The sequence below is a fragment of the Mirounga leonina genome, unplaced genomic scaffold (assembly GCF_011800145.1).
Source record: "Mirounga leonina isolate KUSES-001 unplaced genomic scaffold, KU_Mleo_1.0 Mir_173, whole genome shotgun sequence".
Taxonomy (NCBI): Eukaryota; Metazoa; Chordata; class Mammalia; order Carnivora; family Phocidae; genus Mirounga; species Mirounga leonina.
Window position 1 is genome coordinate 63,297,977 of NW_023270447.1, and position 16,859 is coordinate 63,314,835.

At 40.6% G+C, this 16,859-nt stretch overlaps 1 protein-coding gene and 1 non-coding gene across 3 annotated transcripts in view; one reads left to right on the forward strand and one right to left on the reverse strand.

Annotated features, from left to right (window-relative positions):
- Positions 1-397: 397 nt before the first annotated feature.
- Positions 398-16,859, reverse strand: part of ZMPSTE24 (zinc metallopeptidase STE24) — a 45,326-nt gene continuing 28,864 nt past the window's right edge. For both annotated transcript variants that reach the window (XM_035018915.1, XM_035018914.1), the window contains 3 exons: positions 11,019-11,123; positions 8,202-8,345; positions 398-2,172 (listed from right to left, as the gene is read on the reverse strand). In XM_035018915.1, coding sequence (XP_034874806.1) covers positions 1,948-2,172; positions 8,202-8,345; positions 11,019-11,123 — 474 coding nt within the window. In that variant the 3' untranslated portion in view covers positions 398-1,947. The remainder of the gene's footprint in view (positions 2,173-8,201; positions 8,346-11,018; positions 11,124-16,859) is intronic.
- Positions 10,342-10,445, forward strand: LOC118020501. Its single transcript, XR_004681931.1, has one exon. It is a non-coding gene; the product is annotated as a small nucleolar RNA U13 (small nucleolar RNA).

The window sequence follows — 16,859 nt, forward strand, 5'->3', positions numbered from 1 at the left end:
CTGCCCCGATGGGTCAATACCTCAGGAACCCACTGGTACTGTCCGCCATCCCTATGCCTCGCGATCCATAAACTGAAGGGGACTAGGTCAAAACAATCACATATTAAAAAGCTAGTTATTGCTGCCACAGGTAAAGGAGCCCAAAGAGGCAGCTGGAGCAGACCAGACAGGCCCAGGCCCATCTGAGCTGACGGAAATGGAAGAGTGCTTCCAGATGCAGCTTCTGAGGAAACATCAAGAACCAGGCGCCCTGGAGCGGGGCAGGAGGAAGGCACCGAGGAGGACTGTGCAGGTCAGGCACAGGGTGGCGCTGACATCTCTCAGCAGTGGAGCTGCTTCTTCCTACTCTTCATGACTAGCCCTCAGTTCTTCTGGGGTTAATAAATACACATCTAGGTAACAAATGACACACAATTTTATCAAATCAAAGACAAAGTCCATCAATCTGCATTGGCAATTTTTAATGTTTCACTTGTGCAGAACTGAAATTTGTATTTAAAGGCACAGAAGGAAGGAAAGGCAGTTATCAGAGCGTGAATTCACGGACAAAGGATGCCGGATAAAAGCAAAAAACTGCTCCTCTTTAGCCTTAGGAAAATAAATAATGCAGCACTAACTAGACCTTCATTTTTATTATATTTCCATGTAAAGACATTACCCAAATATGAGCTGAGTAAAAGACTTTCTGGCCAGATACCAAAGGTGCACTGCTGATTCCACTTTGGAATAAACGCCCAGAAGGGAAACATTACCAGAGCGGGGGAGCTCTGGCACAAAGTCAGTTCTCATTCAGAAAATGGACAGGGATTCGAAGCAGTCCAACACACAGCTTTGAAAACTGGAAATCTTTCATGACATTTGTTTTGAAAATAAAAATTAGCTGCTCATCAAGAACTGATTTTCAAAAATGGAATCAGGCCTAATCGATTAAATAGTACTTATGACTTCCCGATAAAAATTACAAAAATAAAAACTAAAACTTTTCTGTCCTTGAAAGAGATATAAAACTATATTTTTTCCTGAAATACCTTAAAAGAAACATCAGTATTTCACCCTTATGTCTCTTAACATTTCCTTTTTTCTTCTTTCCACATTCTGCCACTTTAAAAATAGCAAAACCTGTTCGATAGGGCAATTTCTGCTAAGTGAAAGGATGCACTATTTTTTAATAAAAAGAGTATAAATGAGGAAAAAGTTGAATGTTCTGAAAAATACTAGTTTACCCCTAATGGGACTATACCCACCATGTAGAAAGAAAGATAAAGACTGATATTTTCCTAAAAACAAAAACAAAACCCAGTGATTTAAAACATTCTAAACATAATTTCTAATTTCAAAGCACTATTAGAAGCTCCTGATCAGTGTAAAGCAAGAGAGGGAACTGAGAAATCTGGCAGAACAGTAGAACATATTTCTCACTGCTTTCATTTAATTAACATCAGCCTTACCGATTATTCTCTTCCTTATTTAAAACACTGATTGGCCACGTTAGATCACAATAGCATGAAAGCAAAAACAAATCTCAACTTACATATGAGCACAATGATTTGGGACACTGTCTCTGCCTCAGAGAGGACTCTGAGGTGGTGTTCCTCTTTTAAACGTACGCCCCTGAACACATTATATGCAGATTCCATATTAGTGTGTAAATAAAACAAGTTTTGTATTTTCTCAAAGAAATTTAAAAGTCGATGGTAAATTAGATGCTAAAGATAAAATTATGCCTTTAAGAACATTAAGCCTCAAAATTTCATCCAGTGTTTTCTTTAAGAAATGGATCATTAAAGTCATTTTTGACATGAGATATTAAATGTATTTAAATCTGGGTTTTTCTGTACTTAATAACTTTTCTTTAAAAAAAAAAAAAGTTTAAAAACATCAAGAGCTGGAACATGCTGCCAGGACAGAAATAATCAGAAATGTCTTCAGTCACAGACCCTGGGCACCTCAGTCTTGTTTTGAGTTTTCCAAAGCTTGAAGCCTCTCCAGTAGCGGAGGGTGAGAATAATGCCACATTGAAAACAGCCAGTCCGAAACAGGGAATCCCAAGTTATCTTTGTTTAGTTTGATTAAAGCAGAATATAAGTCTTTAGCTTTCCCAAGTTTCTTGGCAAATGCATCAGCTTGAAACTCAAATCTGCGGCTTAGGACAGTTAGGCAGAACGAGAGAACCTGAAAAAGTAAACAGAAGGGTTTTAACCACTGCCCCCTCCTTTGCTGCCCCCGACGGCTACATGAGCAAGGCCTGCAGGGGAGGTCAGCTCAAGATAGGAGAGGCAGCAGGCCCAAAGAAAGATCACTCGTATTTAGGGAACCTGAGGTGGGGAATTATAAATTGAGCTTTTTTTTCCTCCCAAGCAAACAGACCAGAAACAGATATATATCCCAATGAATGCTATTCTGACCAAAAAAACATGAATTTTTAAGAATCTGCCATGTGTCAGCCACTGAGGTAGGCACTGTACGTATTCCCCAACCATCCCACACGGTATTTACTCTTACTGCTGTTTCTCGGATGAGGAAGGTGACGTTCAGAGGGGTGAAGTAACTTGGTGGAAGTCACACAGCTAGCAGGTGGTGGCACTGAGAGTCTCAGTGGCTCCACAGACCACACACATCACCTTCCTCAGGGTCAGAGTTAAGTCGTGGTGATTTTCATTCAGACTCTTTCTTTCTCTATAAAAACATATTCTTGCTAATTCCACATAAGAGGCTTCAGCCTCTAATGACAACCTCAAAATTGAATTTTCTACAATGTTCTGAGCTATGGCAGCATTGCAAGAATAAATTTCCAGTCACTGAAAATGACCATTACAAAGGAGTCAAATTTCATTATAAATTTCTGAGGGAAAAACAATTTCTTTGCACACTGGAGTACTTCAGGATGAACGACATGAATTCTAGTCTTACCTTAAAATACTTCAGCATTAAAAAAAATAAGTTTAAAAAAAGTCATTTGTACCTCTCACTTCTACTAGCAAATAGTTTCAAAATAAAGTCTGGGAGTTCCTAATACCTTCTTAAACATATTCAAAGCTATCTGAATTCTGCCTGAAATTTCTTTCTCCATCTTGAATAGTTTTTTAGGATAGAATCATTATGTGGTTGGTCCCTATCAACCTACCTGATTTTAAGCATTCTTTGAATCTCTTATTAAATAAGTAAAAACATAAGCAGATACCATACCTGCACTTTCCTGCTCTGCTGTAGGTTTCCAAACTCTTCTCAATAGGTCATTTTCCCCAACTTTCCCAGGAAAACAGCTCTTTCCTATCATGCCTTTTTTGTCTTTTAAAGAAACAATGTCATATAGGGTTCCTTTTTCTTTTTTTAAGTTTTATTTATCTTCTTGTGGCGGGGGGGGGGGGGCCAAAAACGGGGGGGGTGGCAGGCAGAGGGAGAAGCGGGTTCTTTGCTCAGTGGGAAGCCCAATGCAGGACTCAATCCCAGGACCCTGGGATCATGACCTGAGCCGAAGGCAGTCGCTTAACCAACTGAGCCACCCAGGCGCCCCTCCTATCATGCCTTCTGAAACACTGACATTAGCATAAGTTTTTTGTTTGTTTGTTTAAATATCTAGTCCTTTTGGGGCGCCTGGGTGGCTCAGCCATTAAGCGTCTGTCTTCAGCTCAGGTCATGATCCCAGGGTCCTGGGATCGAGCCCCGCATCAGGCTCCCTGCTCCGCGGGAAGCCTGCTTCTCCCTCTCCCATTCCCCCTGCTTGAGTTTCCTCTCTCGCTGTATCTCTCTCTGTCAAATAAATAAATAAAATCTTTAAAAATAATAAATAAATAAATAAATATCTAGTCTGTTTGTTTTTTAAAGATTTTATTTATTTATTTGAGACAGAGAGAATGAGAGAGAGAGAGCACATGAGAGGGGGGAGGGTCAGAGGCAGAAGCAGGCTCCCTGCCGAGCAGGGAGCCCGATGCGGGACTCGATCCAGGGACTCCAGGATCATGACCTGAGCCGAAGGCAGTCGCTTAACCAACTGAGCCACCCAGGCGCCCAATATATCTAGTCTTTTTGAAACAAATCTTCTGAGCTAAGATTTTTTAAACAATTGCTAGTATCTCTGCAGATTAATCATATTTCAAATTACTCTAATACCCACATTTATTTAGGTGGTTTTTGAAGCGAACTCAACCACTCAATATAAGGAAGCAAACAAGAAAAACACAAACCCGCTGCGTAGCCAAATTAGCTAACACAAAGGATAACCACTAACACTGGGCATGCCTATACTTCGAATAGGACCTTTCAAATCAGTCAGAATCTAGTAACTGCTACTTAATGAGTTTGATGATCTGATTTCCCCACCTACGGTAGGCTAAGGATGAAAACTAGAAAGGGATAACAATGTAAGGCAAAGTCACGTTGACAGTAGTAAGGATTATCAGCCTGACAGTGAGGAAGAGACAAAAAATTAGTTAAATAAAGAGCATAACTGCTTAAAAAGCAAAGTAGACATAGCTCACTGTCCTTAAGGCATGCCTGAACTGTGACAGAAGACAGAAACGGCAATGTCATTAAAAAGTGTTTTCTAGGGGTGCCTGGCTGGTTTAGTCGGTGGAGCACGTGACTCTTGATCTCGGGGTTGTGAGTTCAAGCCCCACATTGGGTGCAGAGGTCACTTAAAAATAAAATCTTAAAAAAAAGTGTCTCTACAGTATGGTATTGGCACAAAAACAGACACATAGATCAATGGAACAGAATAGAGAGCCCAGAAATGGACCCTCAACTCTATGGCCAAATAACCTTCGACAAAGCAGGAAAGAATGTCCAATGGAAAAAAGATAGTCTCTTCAACAAATGGTGTTGGGAAAATTGGAAGCCACATGCACAAGAATGAAACTAGACCATTTCCTTATGCCACACACAAAAATAGACTCAAAATGGATGAAAGACCTAAAGTGCGACAGGAATCCATCAAAATCCTAGAGGAGAACAGAGGCAGCTACCTCTTCGACCTCAGCCGCAGCAACTTCTTCCTAGAAACATCGCCAAAGGCAAGGGAAGCAAGGGCAAAAATGAACTATTGGGACTTCAACAAGATAAAAAGCTTTGCACAGCAAAGGGAACAGTCAACAAAAGGAAAAGACAACTGACAGAATGGGAGAAGATATTTGCAAATGACATATCAGATAAAGGGCTAGTATCCAAAATCTATAAAGAACTTATCAAACTCAACACCCAAAGAACAAATAATCCAATCAAGAAATGGGCAGAAGACATGAACAGACATTTTTCCAAAGAAGACATCCAAATGGACAACAGACACATGAAAAGGTGCTCAACATCACTTGGCATCAGGGAAATCCAAATCAAAACCTCAATGAGATACCACCTCAAACCAGTCAGAATGGCTAAAATTAACAAGTCAGGAAATGACAGATGTTGGCGAGGATGTGGAAAAAGGGGAACCCTCCTACACTGTGGGTGGGAATGCAAGCTGGTGCAACCACTCTGGAACACAGTATGGAGGTTCCTCAAAAAGTTGAAAATAGAGCTACCGTACGACCCAGCAATTGCACTACTGGGTATTTACCCCAAAGATACAAATGTAGTGATCTGAAGGGGTATATGCACCCCAATGTTTATAGCAGCAACATCCACAATAGCCAAACTATGGAAAGAGCCAAGATGTCCATCAACAGATGAATGGATAAAGAAGATGCGGTGTAGGGCGCTTGGGTGGCTCAGTTGGTTAAGCGACTACCTTCGGCTCAGGTCATGAGCCTGGGGTCCCTGGATCGTGTCCCACATCAGGCTCCCTGCTCGGCAGGGAGTCTGCTTTGCCATCTGACCCTCCCCTCTCTCATGTGCTCTCTCTCTCATTCTCTCTCTCTCAAATAAATAAATAAAATCTTAAAAAAAAAAAGATGTGGTGTATATATACAATGGAATATTATGCAGCCATCAAAAACAAAAACAAAAACAAAAAAACCCAAAATCTTGCCATTTGCAATGACGTGGATGGAACTAGAGGGTATTATGCTAAGCAAAATAAGTCAATCAGAGAAAGACAAGTATCATATTATCTCACTGATATGAGGAATTCTTAATCTCAGGAAACAAACTGAGGGTTGCTGGAGTGGTGGGGGTGGGAGGAATGCATGGCTGGGTGATAGACATTGGGGAGGGTATGTGCTATGGTGAGCGCTGTGAATTATATAAGACTGATGAATCACAGACCTGTACCTCTGAAACAAATAATACATTATATGTTAAAAAAAAAAAAAAAAAAGAACATAGTAGGAAGGGAAAAATGAAGGGGGGAAAATTGGAGGGGGAGATGAACCATGAGAGACTATGGACTCTGAGAAACAAACTGAAGGTTTTAGAGGGGAGGGGGATGGGGGATGGGTTAGCTCAATGATGGAGGGCACATATTGAATGGAGCACTGGGTGTTATACACAAACAATGAATCATGGAACACTACATCAAAAATTAATGATGTAATGTATGGTGACCAACATAACATAATAAAATAAAATTGAAAAAAAAGTGTCTCTAACTTCTTTAAGCAGTAACAAACTGCATAAGGCATTTTTATAAATATTTTATAAAAATTTTATATATAAAATTTTATAAAATTTTTTATAAATATTAAATAAACATTAAATTTTTTTTTAAAGATTTTATTTATTTGACAGTGAGAGATACAGCGAGAGAGGGAACACAAGCAGGGGGAGCGGGAGAGGGAGAAGCAGGCTTCCCGCCGAGCAGGGAGCCCGATGCGGGGCTCGATCCCAGAACCCCGGGATCATGACCTGAGCTGAAGGCAGACGCTTAACGACTGAGCCACCCAGGCGCCCCATAAACATTAAATTTTTATAAATATTTTACAAATATTTTTTCCCCAGTTAAAAAAAAAAAAGATTCTAAAGGTAGTAAATCTCAGTGCTCTGGAAAACTTTGTTAGTTTATATGGACAACGCTATGCAGATATCATCTATTCCTCTCTATTTTTCTTTCTGAATCCCTTCCCCCTTTGTAATGGAGAAAGAGGATTCATTTGGTTTACCTTAAAATCTTTACAACCTGTCTCAAAGAATGAATCTTTCTGAATGGAGACAACTCAAAATCCCCAATATTATTTCTTAGCTTAATTTGACTTAATTTATCAAATATCATGACATGTTGCCATCATCAGATTTGTTAATATACAGTCTCATTAATCCATGCCTTACCACCTGCATGGAGTCCCCCTACTGAGCAATCTGAGCAGTGGTTCTTGAAATTCACTTACCATAATACACCCAATTTTGATTTAAAGGGCCTATGGTGTGACCCCTAAGGTTATTCTTTTTCTTTTTTTCAAAGATTTTATTTATTTGACAGAGAGAGAGAGCACAAGCAGGGGGAGCAGCAAGCAGAGGGAGAAGTAGGCTCCCCACAGTGGAGCAGGGAGCCCAACACGGGGTTCAATCCCAGGAAGGACCCTGGGATCATGACCTGAGCCAAAGGCAGACGCTTAACCAACTGAGCCACCAGCCCCCTCCCCCCCGACAAGGCTATTCTGAAGCAGGTAGTCAGAGAACAGATCAGAGGAACAGTGTCATACAGCCTCCCACATCTAGCCCTACATATACTCAACTATCATTGTTTCATTCCCTCACACACAGAAGATTTTCAGCCAAGCACTGGTGAATATGTGATCTAGGACATAGCATTCTTTTTTTTTTTTTTTTAAAGATTTTATTTATTTATTTATCTGACAGAGAGAGAGACAGCGAGAGAGGGAACACAAGCAGGGGGAGTGGGAGAGGGAGAAGCAGGCTTCCCGCTGAGCAGGGAGCCCGATGCGGGACTCGATCCCAGGACCCTGGGATCCTGACCTGAGCCGAAGGCAGATGCTTAACCGACTGAGCCACCCAGGCGCCCTAGGACATAGCATTCTAATAGTTAATCTCCATCCACCAAGTCTCTGAGGTACACGTTAGATCAAGGTTTCCACCACTAAAGTCTAGTCCTCTACTTTTTTCCCCCTGCTAACAGTATGCAAGCATTTGTTCATTTGGGCTTGGGTTTTTCTGCTACTTTCTTAGACAGGCCAGTCAATCAAGGGACTAAAAGACTTTGTTTCATCTACTTGTTAAAACTATAGTTTTTGTTTATTCCTTTTTTCACTATCTTAAAGGTTCTAGATTTGAAATGCAAGGGCATATGTGAGATAATTTTAACAATTATACATTACCTCATTGTAAGGTGAAAAAATAAACTGGAAGATGATCAATAATCCAATTAGAGTGGGTTGGCTGGTATAAAAACCAAATGCAGCAAAAAGCTCCTTTCGACCAATTAATACAGCAAACAAGAAGAAACACAGGAAAGAATTCATCTAGAAAGAAAGACACAAAATTTCTAACTTATTACTAAGGTGATTTCAGAAGCATCAAAAAACTAGAATCAGACATCATGGTGTGATTCTAAGAATGGTACTAGTGTAATCACAGAAAAAGTCATTTAGGTAACTTTATAATTTTATTCTAGAAAGAAAAATAAAATTTCCCCAAATGTCTAACCTGTATAGTTTTCTTTAAAGACAGGCCTAATGGAGCCTCCTATGACTGAGGGTTTGAAGTGGCCAATAGCAATGGAATATTTTCTTTCTGTAAAAAGTTAAAGGGCTAGAATGGATTCTGGCTTTGTTTGCACTAAATCATAATCAGACACAAGGCCCCTCACCTCACCTTGATATGGAAGCTCCAAAAAAACAAGAGTCCCTTGAATACTCTGTAGGACCACTGGAGCTGTACTGAGTAGTTAGTCCAAGAAAAAAGTAGATGTATCTTTAACAATAAACAAGAGAAAAAAAACTAAAAGTCTGCACCAAAATATGAGCAAAGGGGTACTAAAGTAAGGCTGGAGAACAAATACCATTCCTTCCCTTGGCAGGTCAGGATCTTAGAGGCCAGAGGTACCATATCTGATTGTGTTGCTCCAAACCATTCGCCAGATGCCTCAAAAGCTACCAGCCTAGAGTGGGGCTCAGCACAAGTTTCGCCCGCTGGCCCAGGATGAAGCACAAGCAGCTCTACCATTCAGTCCTTGTAACTCAGTGGATCCAACATGACAAGCTCCAACAGAAAACTTCAGCACGGGGAAGGCCCCTAGGATCAGAAGCTATGCGAGCCATTTAGGTCAAGTAACTACTTGCCTTTTGAAAAACAACTTTTGGTTTGCTACTGGGTCCTCCCAGAGACTGATTCTGCAGCCTGAGCTGCCCCTCCTAAACTGATCCACCTAGCCAGGAAACTGGTATGCCCTGAAGCACTCCAACATCCGGTCTAAGTGGTATCTATGCAAGTGGGAATGAAGGATGTCATGAAGAGAGAAGTTAAATGGGCAAGTGGCTCATATGCCCAGTATACCAACTCCTGCCACCCCTCAATCAACCCTTACTCACGGGGAGCTCCCTATAATCATTTGAGGATGAAAAAGTTGAACACCCATTTTACAAACAATACAATATTTCTGGCACCGGCTGAAAGTGGACTGCTGTGGCATTAGAGAATCACTTGGGGCTGTTCCTGGAAGACAGCGGTGAAGGAAATACTCTCAATGAGGGAAATTTTAGGTAGTATATCTCATTGCCCACTCAGTCTGGAAGGATAGAAGGCCTGAGCTAAAAATATATAATTATTGGCAGTGGGCAAATAATAGTTTGGCTGAATGATCAGGGCCTTGAAACGAACTCAAGGATGGCTAACAAGATCTGGAAAAGAGGTATGTGAAAAAACTTCCAAAATTAGCCCAGAGTATGATAGTACTTTGGTCCAATGTGAATATTCACTAAAAGAGTCCACGGTAAAGGAGGCTTTCAATAAGGTGGAGAAGATACCTGCTCTGTGGATGTTAGCTTCTCTCCCCAGCCACTCTAGGACTTGGTCAAGGTGCTCTTGAACAAAATGGCCAAGGTGCCAGGGAAGGAGTCAGTGCATTAGTTAACAACCCAGATATCCATCCCCCTACTGGCTTTTGCTGAGTGCATAATCTATTACAAGGGGCAGTCAACCCCTCCCTGGATCGGGTACCACACCTCCGGGACTAGCCTACTACCCTGTGGTAGCCTGATTCCACTGCACCCCTTCCTTCATGAAAGCAGCAGTGATTTTCCTCTTTAGACTAAATACTCTAAACTTGGATTTGGACTTATTTACTGTCTTACTCACTGCCAGCTATCCATACAATTAGCTTCAAGCCAAGGAATTCATTTTTTACTGAAAGATGCAAGGCAACAAACAGGAAGGGCCCAGAGGAGCTCACAGATCTTCCCACGCAGACCACCATCCAGAACCAGCAGGCCTTTAGAAAAGTACAAAGACCCACTTCTGATCCTTTTATAGTTCTTAAGTATGATGATTGGATGTTTATGCCGTTGTGTGACATCTGCCTCCCTCAAACCTTGTTATGACCTTAGCACATTACCCGTCTGACATGAAAACAAAACAAAAACAAACACCCACTTCAGACTCAGTTAAGGCCACACCTGCTCAGAACCAGTCAACAGGATATAGTGGTATTTTGCCTGGAGCCCCAGAGGAAGAATGTTACAGGAATTGTTATTTTCTTCTTTATAGCTACTACAGTTCTCTTCAATAGATATATAATGGCTTGTAAATGAGAAAAAAAAGTTTAAAAATAAAGCATTTTAATGTCCAGCTTATCAAGACTCATGGCTTTTGATCTTCACAGTTCCTAGAGCTGAGGGATTCTGGAGGGGGCCACGATGGTGGTAACAGCAATAAAAATGACACGGTCCTTACCGCTTCCACATACTACTCCAAACTCTTTATATGCCTTAACTCATTTATTCTTACATCAGTCCTAGGGGGTATTATCATTCAGTAAGGGTTGGAGACAGAGAGAGCTTAAGGAACTTGCCTAAGATTACAGGTATTAGGTCAGGAAGCCGTGAGATGAAGCCACCTCTCCACCAGACCACCTCTCCTGTCTGCCATACTTCTTTGACTACCGTGCCGTAAAAAGAGAACTGTCACTCCCAACTTACCTGGCTGATAATGATATTTTTGACTGTGTGTCCCAACTTCCAGTGCCCCAGTTCATGGCCAAGTACAGCAAGCACTTCCTCATTTTTACATCCTTGTTTCTTATTCTAAATCAAAGAACACATTGAAAATAAATTAACAACCTTCAAAAAGTTTATGCCTTTTAATCAAGTAAGAGCCCTTCTTAGATTCTAACTAACTTAAGAAAACAATCAGACTTTTGTGCAAAACTTCTCATCCACTTAATAAAACATTCTCTGAATCACTCCATGGTAGACACTAGCTTAAGCATTGGAGAAAGAATCATGAACAAGACAGACATTCCCTGACTTCATGAAGCTTACAGTCTAATTTAGATTAGAAAAAAGAATGTTAAAAATATAAATCTTTATCAATAGACAATATTTAAATAAATCATGACAAATTTATATGACAGCCATATTATAAACCCATTAGAAATGTTTCCAAAATTATGTTCTGACATGGGAAAATGGTTTATTAAGTGAAGAAAGCATGATACAAAACTAAAAATAATGATTCCAATTTTGAAAAAATGTGAATGTGTATATAAAAACAAATACAGAAAACAAACTGGATATATATCAAATGTTAACAGCAGTTTTTTCTATATGATACAATTATAGTGGTGTTTTAACTGTTTTATATCTTTCCTATATTCCAAATTATCTACAAATAAGCACATATCACTTATGGTCACCTCCCAATACACCATGAATTGCCATTTAAAAAACTGAGACTTCCAAGTTAAGATGGCGGAAAGAACATTCACAATTCACAACTGTTATTCCCTCCAAAATCCCCATTAAAACTATAGTCAAGGAACTTTTTTAAAAGATAAACCCACACGGATGGGGAAAACATGAGAGGTGACAACAGCAACATTTTGGAAGCAGGAAATCAGACGGGCATATGAACAGACTTAGCAGACTAAAGAAAGCTGACTCACAAGCCAGCAGTGGAGCAAAGAGAACCAGCCTGATTTACACCACACAGTCTGCAAAGGGCTTGGGAACTAACAACATTAGGTACTTCTGGAACTGGGAGAAAAGGGGAAGGCCCTAAAATAAGAATTGGGTAAGAGCGGTTTCAGAAGTAGTTAAAGCTTCAGATTCCGGGGCGCCTGGGTGGCTCAGTCGTTAAGCGTCTGCCTTCGGCTCGGGTCATGATCCCAGGGTCCTGGGATCGAGCCCCGCATTGGGCTCCCTGCTCAGCGGGAAGCCTGCTTCTCCCTCTCCCGCTCCCCCTGCTTGTGTTCCCTCTCGCGCTGTGTCTCTCTCTGTCAAATAAATAAATAAAATCTTAAAAAAAAAAAAAAAAAAAAAGCTTCAGATTCCTTCTCCAGCTCCACACCAAAAGGCAACTGCTCCTCCCTCATTGTGGCAGGAGCCTGAACATTTATTCTCTCTGGATAGGGCAAAAGAAGAGAACTTTTCAGCCAAGGGTTGGGCACAGCGAAGACTAGAGTGCACTAGCAACAGACTATGTAACTGGTTAGCTGTAGGTAGGGTATGCTGAATACTGACAACTCTCTCTCCTGACCCAGCCCTCACCCCGCACCTGGCTCCCAGAACACTACCCTCCAGGCAGAAGATCAAAAGAGTATTCCCTGGGAACTCTGACCACTCCACCACGAAAGACTGGAGGATACTAACACCAGGTGTTGCCCAGCAAAAAGCCTACCCAGGCCAGCCTACAGCAAAGCCCAAAGTGAAAACACCTTATCGATAGGCTCAGAGATTCCAGGCAAATTTTTAGTCCCATTCTCTTACTAAGGAGTAGACAACCAAGAATTACCAGATATATTAGGGAAGTTGTTAAGATGGAAGATTAGATCCAGAAAAAAGCAATATGGAAGAAACAGACATTATATAAGGAGAAAACTTTTAATTTTTTCCCCTTCGACACATATGAAGACTGGGCCAGGAAAGATGAAAAAAATAACTACAAAAATTGCTAACATTTATTAAACAATGACTACAAATATAGACCCTCTGTGCTAAATACTTAATTATCTCATTTATATACCACAACCACCATATGACATATTCTTATTACCATTTTACAGATGAGAAAATCTAGGCAGAGAAGTTAACTAATTTTCCTCTGGCCACACAGCCGAAGTTTGGCATTTGAAGCCAGGTAGTCTGGTAGACCTGTGCTTTCAACTTTTACACAATTATGAATGTAAAAGTAAATTATTCAATATTCATCAATCAAATAAAATAATGTTAGTTGACACATGTGTAACCATTTGCATATTATTACAGTACTGCAAAATAATTAAACATAAATGGTGGTCAAATCAATGATGAAATATGTTTACTAAGCCAAATAAAATTGTTTATAACTTCCCAGATTCAATCTAAATAGTGCCAAGACACAATGAACAATTTAATCTTATACACACTCACACACGTGCACATACATATTCACTCACCAACACAAACATACATACATACCCACCACTGGACACCTGCTTCTGGCAATGTTACTAACTAGTCTGAAAAACTCTCAGACATCTAAAAATGCTAAAGAGATTATAAATACCCTTTAAAAAAATTTTTTTTAAGATTTTATTTATTCATTTGAGAGAGAGAGAGAGAGAGCACGAGTGGGGGGAGGGGCAGCGGGAGAGGGAGAAGCAGGCTCCCCGCTGAGCAGGGCGCCCGATGTGGGGCTCAATCCTAGGGCCCTGAGACTATGACCCAAGCCAAAAGCAGCCACTTAACTGTCTAAGCTACCCAGGCACCCCATAAATATCCTTTTAGACATAGAGTTTAGTTCATTAGAAAGTAAGGGAAAGCCAAAGGTGAGGAGATGAAATTGAGATCCCTTGCACAAATCCATGAAGGACTACACTCTGAGTCAAAGAGTGAGCTAGAAAAAAATATGGTGGTAAAATCACCCAATTGTGTCAAGTCTTACCTAAAGTGGGGAAAAAAGTCTCTGATTAAAATTCAAAATCATGATCTGTATGGTCCAGAAAAATCCCAAGCTGAAAGATGAAAGTACTTCCAGTTTGGTAGCACTGGGGACAGATGACAGACGCAAATGCAAATCCTCTAATTGAGGACTGTACCCTAAACCCAGACCCCTCAGGATTCCTAAAGATTAAAATCAGTGACGCATTGTGAGCTCACAATAAAAATTGCCAAAGACTTCAGAAAATGATGGAACAATGAGTAAGAGCAGAAAAAATAAAGAGCATCATTAGCTCCATAAGACTTTAGATAATGGAACTGTTACATATAAAATATTTTAAAAAGCCTACTTTAGGGGCACCTGGGTGGCTCAGTCGGTTAAGCGGCTGCCTTCAGCTCACGTCATGATCCCAGGGAACTGGGATTGAGCCCCGCATCAGGCTCCCTGCTCAGCAAGAGAGCCTGCTTCTCCCTTTCCCTCTGCCTGCCGCTCTGCCTACTTGTGCTATCTCTCTGTCAAATAAATAAATAAATAAATAAATCTTAAAAAAAAAAAAGCTTACTTTACACAAAGAAGAGATCTAAGAACATGAAGAAGGAACAGGAGACATCCCAGAAACAACCAAACTGATTTGAAAAAGAAACAAATAGAGCTTTAAAATTAAAACACAATGGGCTGGTTAAAGAATAGAGTAAATATATCCAGAGAAAGAATCAGTGCACTGGGATGTAGAGACAAAAAGACGGAAAAGATAAAAAGAGTGATTATCACTTGTGGAAGACAGAATGCGATAGTGTAACATTCATCTAACTGGAATTCCAGAAAGACAGACGGGTGAGAATGGAAGAGAGGCAACACTCAAAGGTCTAATTGGCTAAGAATTCTCAAAACTTCAGGAAAGATCTAAGTTGTTAGATTTAGGAACGACAGTATATCCCGAGTAGGACTGAGTTAAAGAAGTCCATACTTGCAGAACATGAAAATCAAACAGAAATCTTAAGAACAACCAGAGAGAACTATAAAGAAGTTAACAATAAGCTCAGAGCAGACTTTTTCAACAGGAACAAAGAAGCTATAACATAATGGAATGGCATCTTTTTAAATTTTATTTTATCTATTTGAGAGAGAGAGTGAGCACAAGAAGGGGGAGGGGCAGAGGGAGCAGACTCCCGGCTGAGCAGGGAGCCAGCAGTGGGGCTTGATCCCAGGACCCTGGGATTATGACCTGAGGCAAAGGCAGATGCTTAACCAACTGAGCCACTCAGGCATCCCAGAATGGCATCTTTAAAGTGCTAAGACGAGATGCCTGGGTGGCTCAGTCGTTAAGCGTCTGCCTTTGGCTCAGGTCATGATCCCAGGGTCCTGGGATCAAGTCCCGCATCAGGCTCCCTGCTCAGTGGGGAGCCTGCTTCTCCCTCTGCCTGCCGCCCCCCGCCCCCATTTATTTATCTGACAAATAAATAAATAAAATCTTTTAAAAATAAATAAATAAAGTGCTAAGATAATGGGGCACCTGGGTGGCTTAGTTGGTTAAGTGTCTGCCTTTGGCTCAAGTCATGATCCCAGTGTCCTGGGATCAAGCCCCACGTGGGGCTCCCTGCTCAGCTGGGAGACTGCTTCTCCCTCTCCGTCTTCCCCTCCCCCTTACTTGTGTTCTCTCTCCCTCAAATAAATAAAATCTTTTTTTTTTTTAAAGATTGTATTTATTTATTTGACAGAGAGAGACACAGCGAGAGAGGGAACACAAGCAGGGAGAGTGGGAGAGGGAGAAGCAGGCTTCCCAAGGAGCAGGGAGCCCGACACAGGGCTCGATCCCAGGATCCTGAGATCATGACCTGAGCCGAAGGCAGATGCTTAACGACTGAGCCATCCAGGCGCCCCTATAAATAAAATCTCTTAAAAAAATAAAAATAAAGTACTAAGATAAATAACTCAATAAGATAGTCTTGAACTGACATCCAAAAATGAGAAGGAAATAAAAACAAAACCCAGAAATTTCAAAAAAAAGTTGCTAAAACATATACTTCTGGAAGAAGGAAAGTTATGTCTAAAAGGAAGGTGTAAGATGAACAGGGAATGGTAAGCAAAGAAACAGGTAAGCATAGGGATAAATCTAAATAGTGACTGTATAAGATAATAATAATGCTAATTTGTGGGCTAAAAATTAAAACAAAACTAAAACACAAGATGAAAGGAATAACTGGATCAAAGTGTGTATGGTCCCTGGATTGTTCAGGAAGCAGTGAAGATACTGGATATTTTAAGATTTTAAGTTATATGGGCAAGCTTAATATTTAACAGCGGTCATTGAAAGAACAATCATACAAGAACCTTCCAATCTGAATAACTAAAATATAATTTTTAAAAAACCCTCATACAGTTCTTAAAAAAAAGCAGGAAGGTGTACATGTGTATGTTTGGAGGTAGGGTGGGGGTATGGAAAGGACAGAAGGAAAGGGCATAAAATAATATGGTAGAAAGAATTCCAAATATATCAGTAATCACAACATATATAAATAAACTAAGCTTTAACAAAAAAAAAGATAGTGACTCTCAGTTTGGATTTAAAAACAACCATAATGGGGGCCCTGGGTGACTCAGACAGTTAAGCGTCTGACTTCTGCTCAGGTCATGATCTCGGGGTCCTGGGATTGAGCCCATGTTGGGCTCCCCGCTCAATAGGGAGTCTACTTGTCCCTCTCCCTCTGCCCCTCCCCGTACTCCTGCTCTCTCAGATAAATAAATAAAATCTTTAAAAAATAAATAAAAATAAAAATAAAAACAACCATAACAACAAAACCTACCTACATGTCCTGTATAAGGCATCTAAGACAGAGGATGGTTAAGGTGGGAAGTAAGAGGATGAATGAGATAGTGGTGGCTGGTTGCACAACATGATG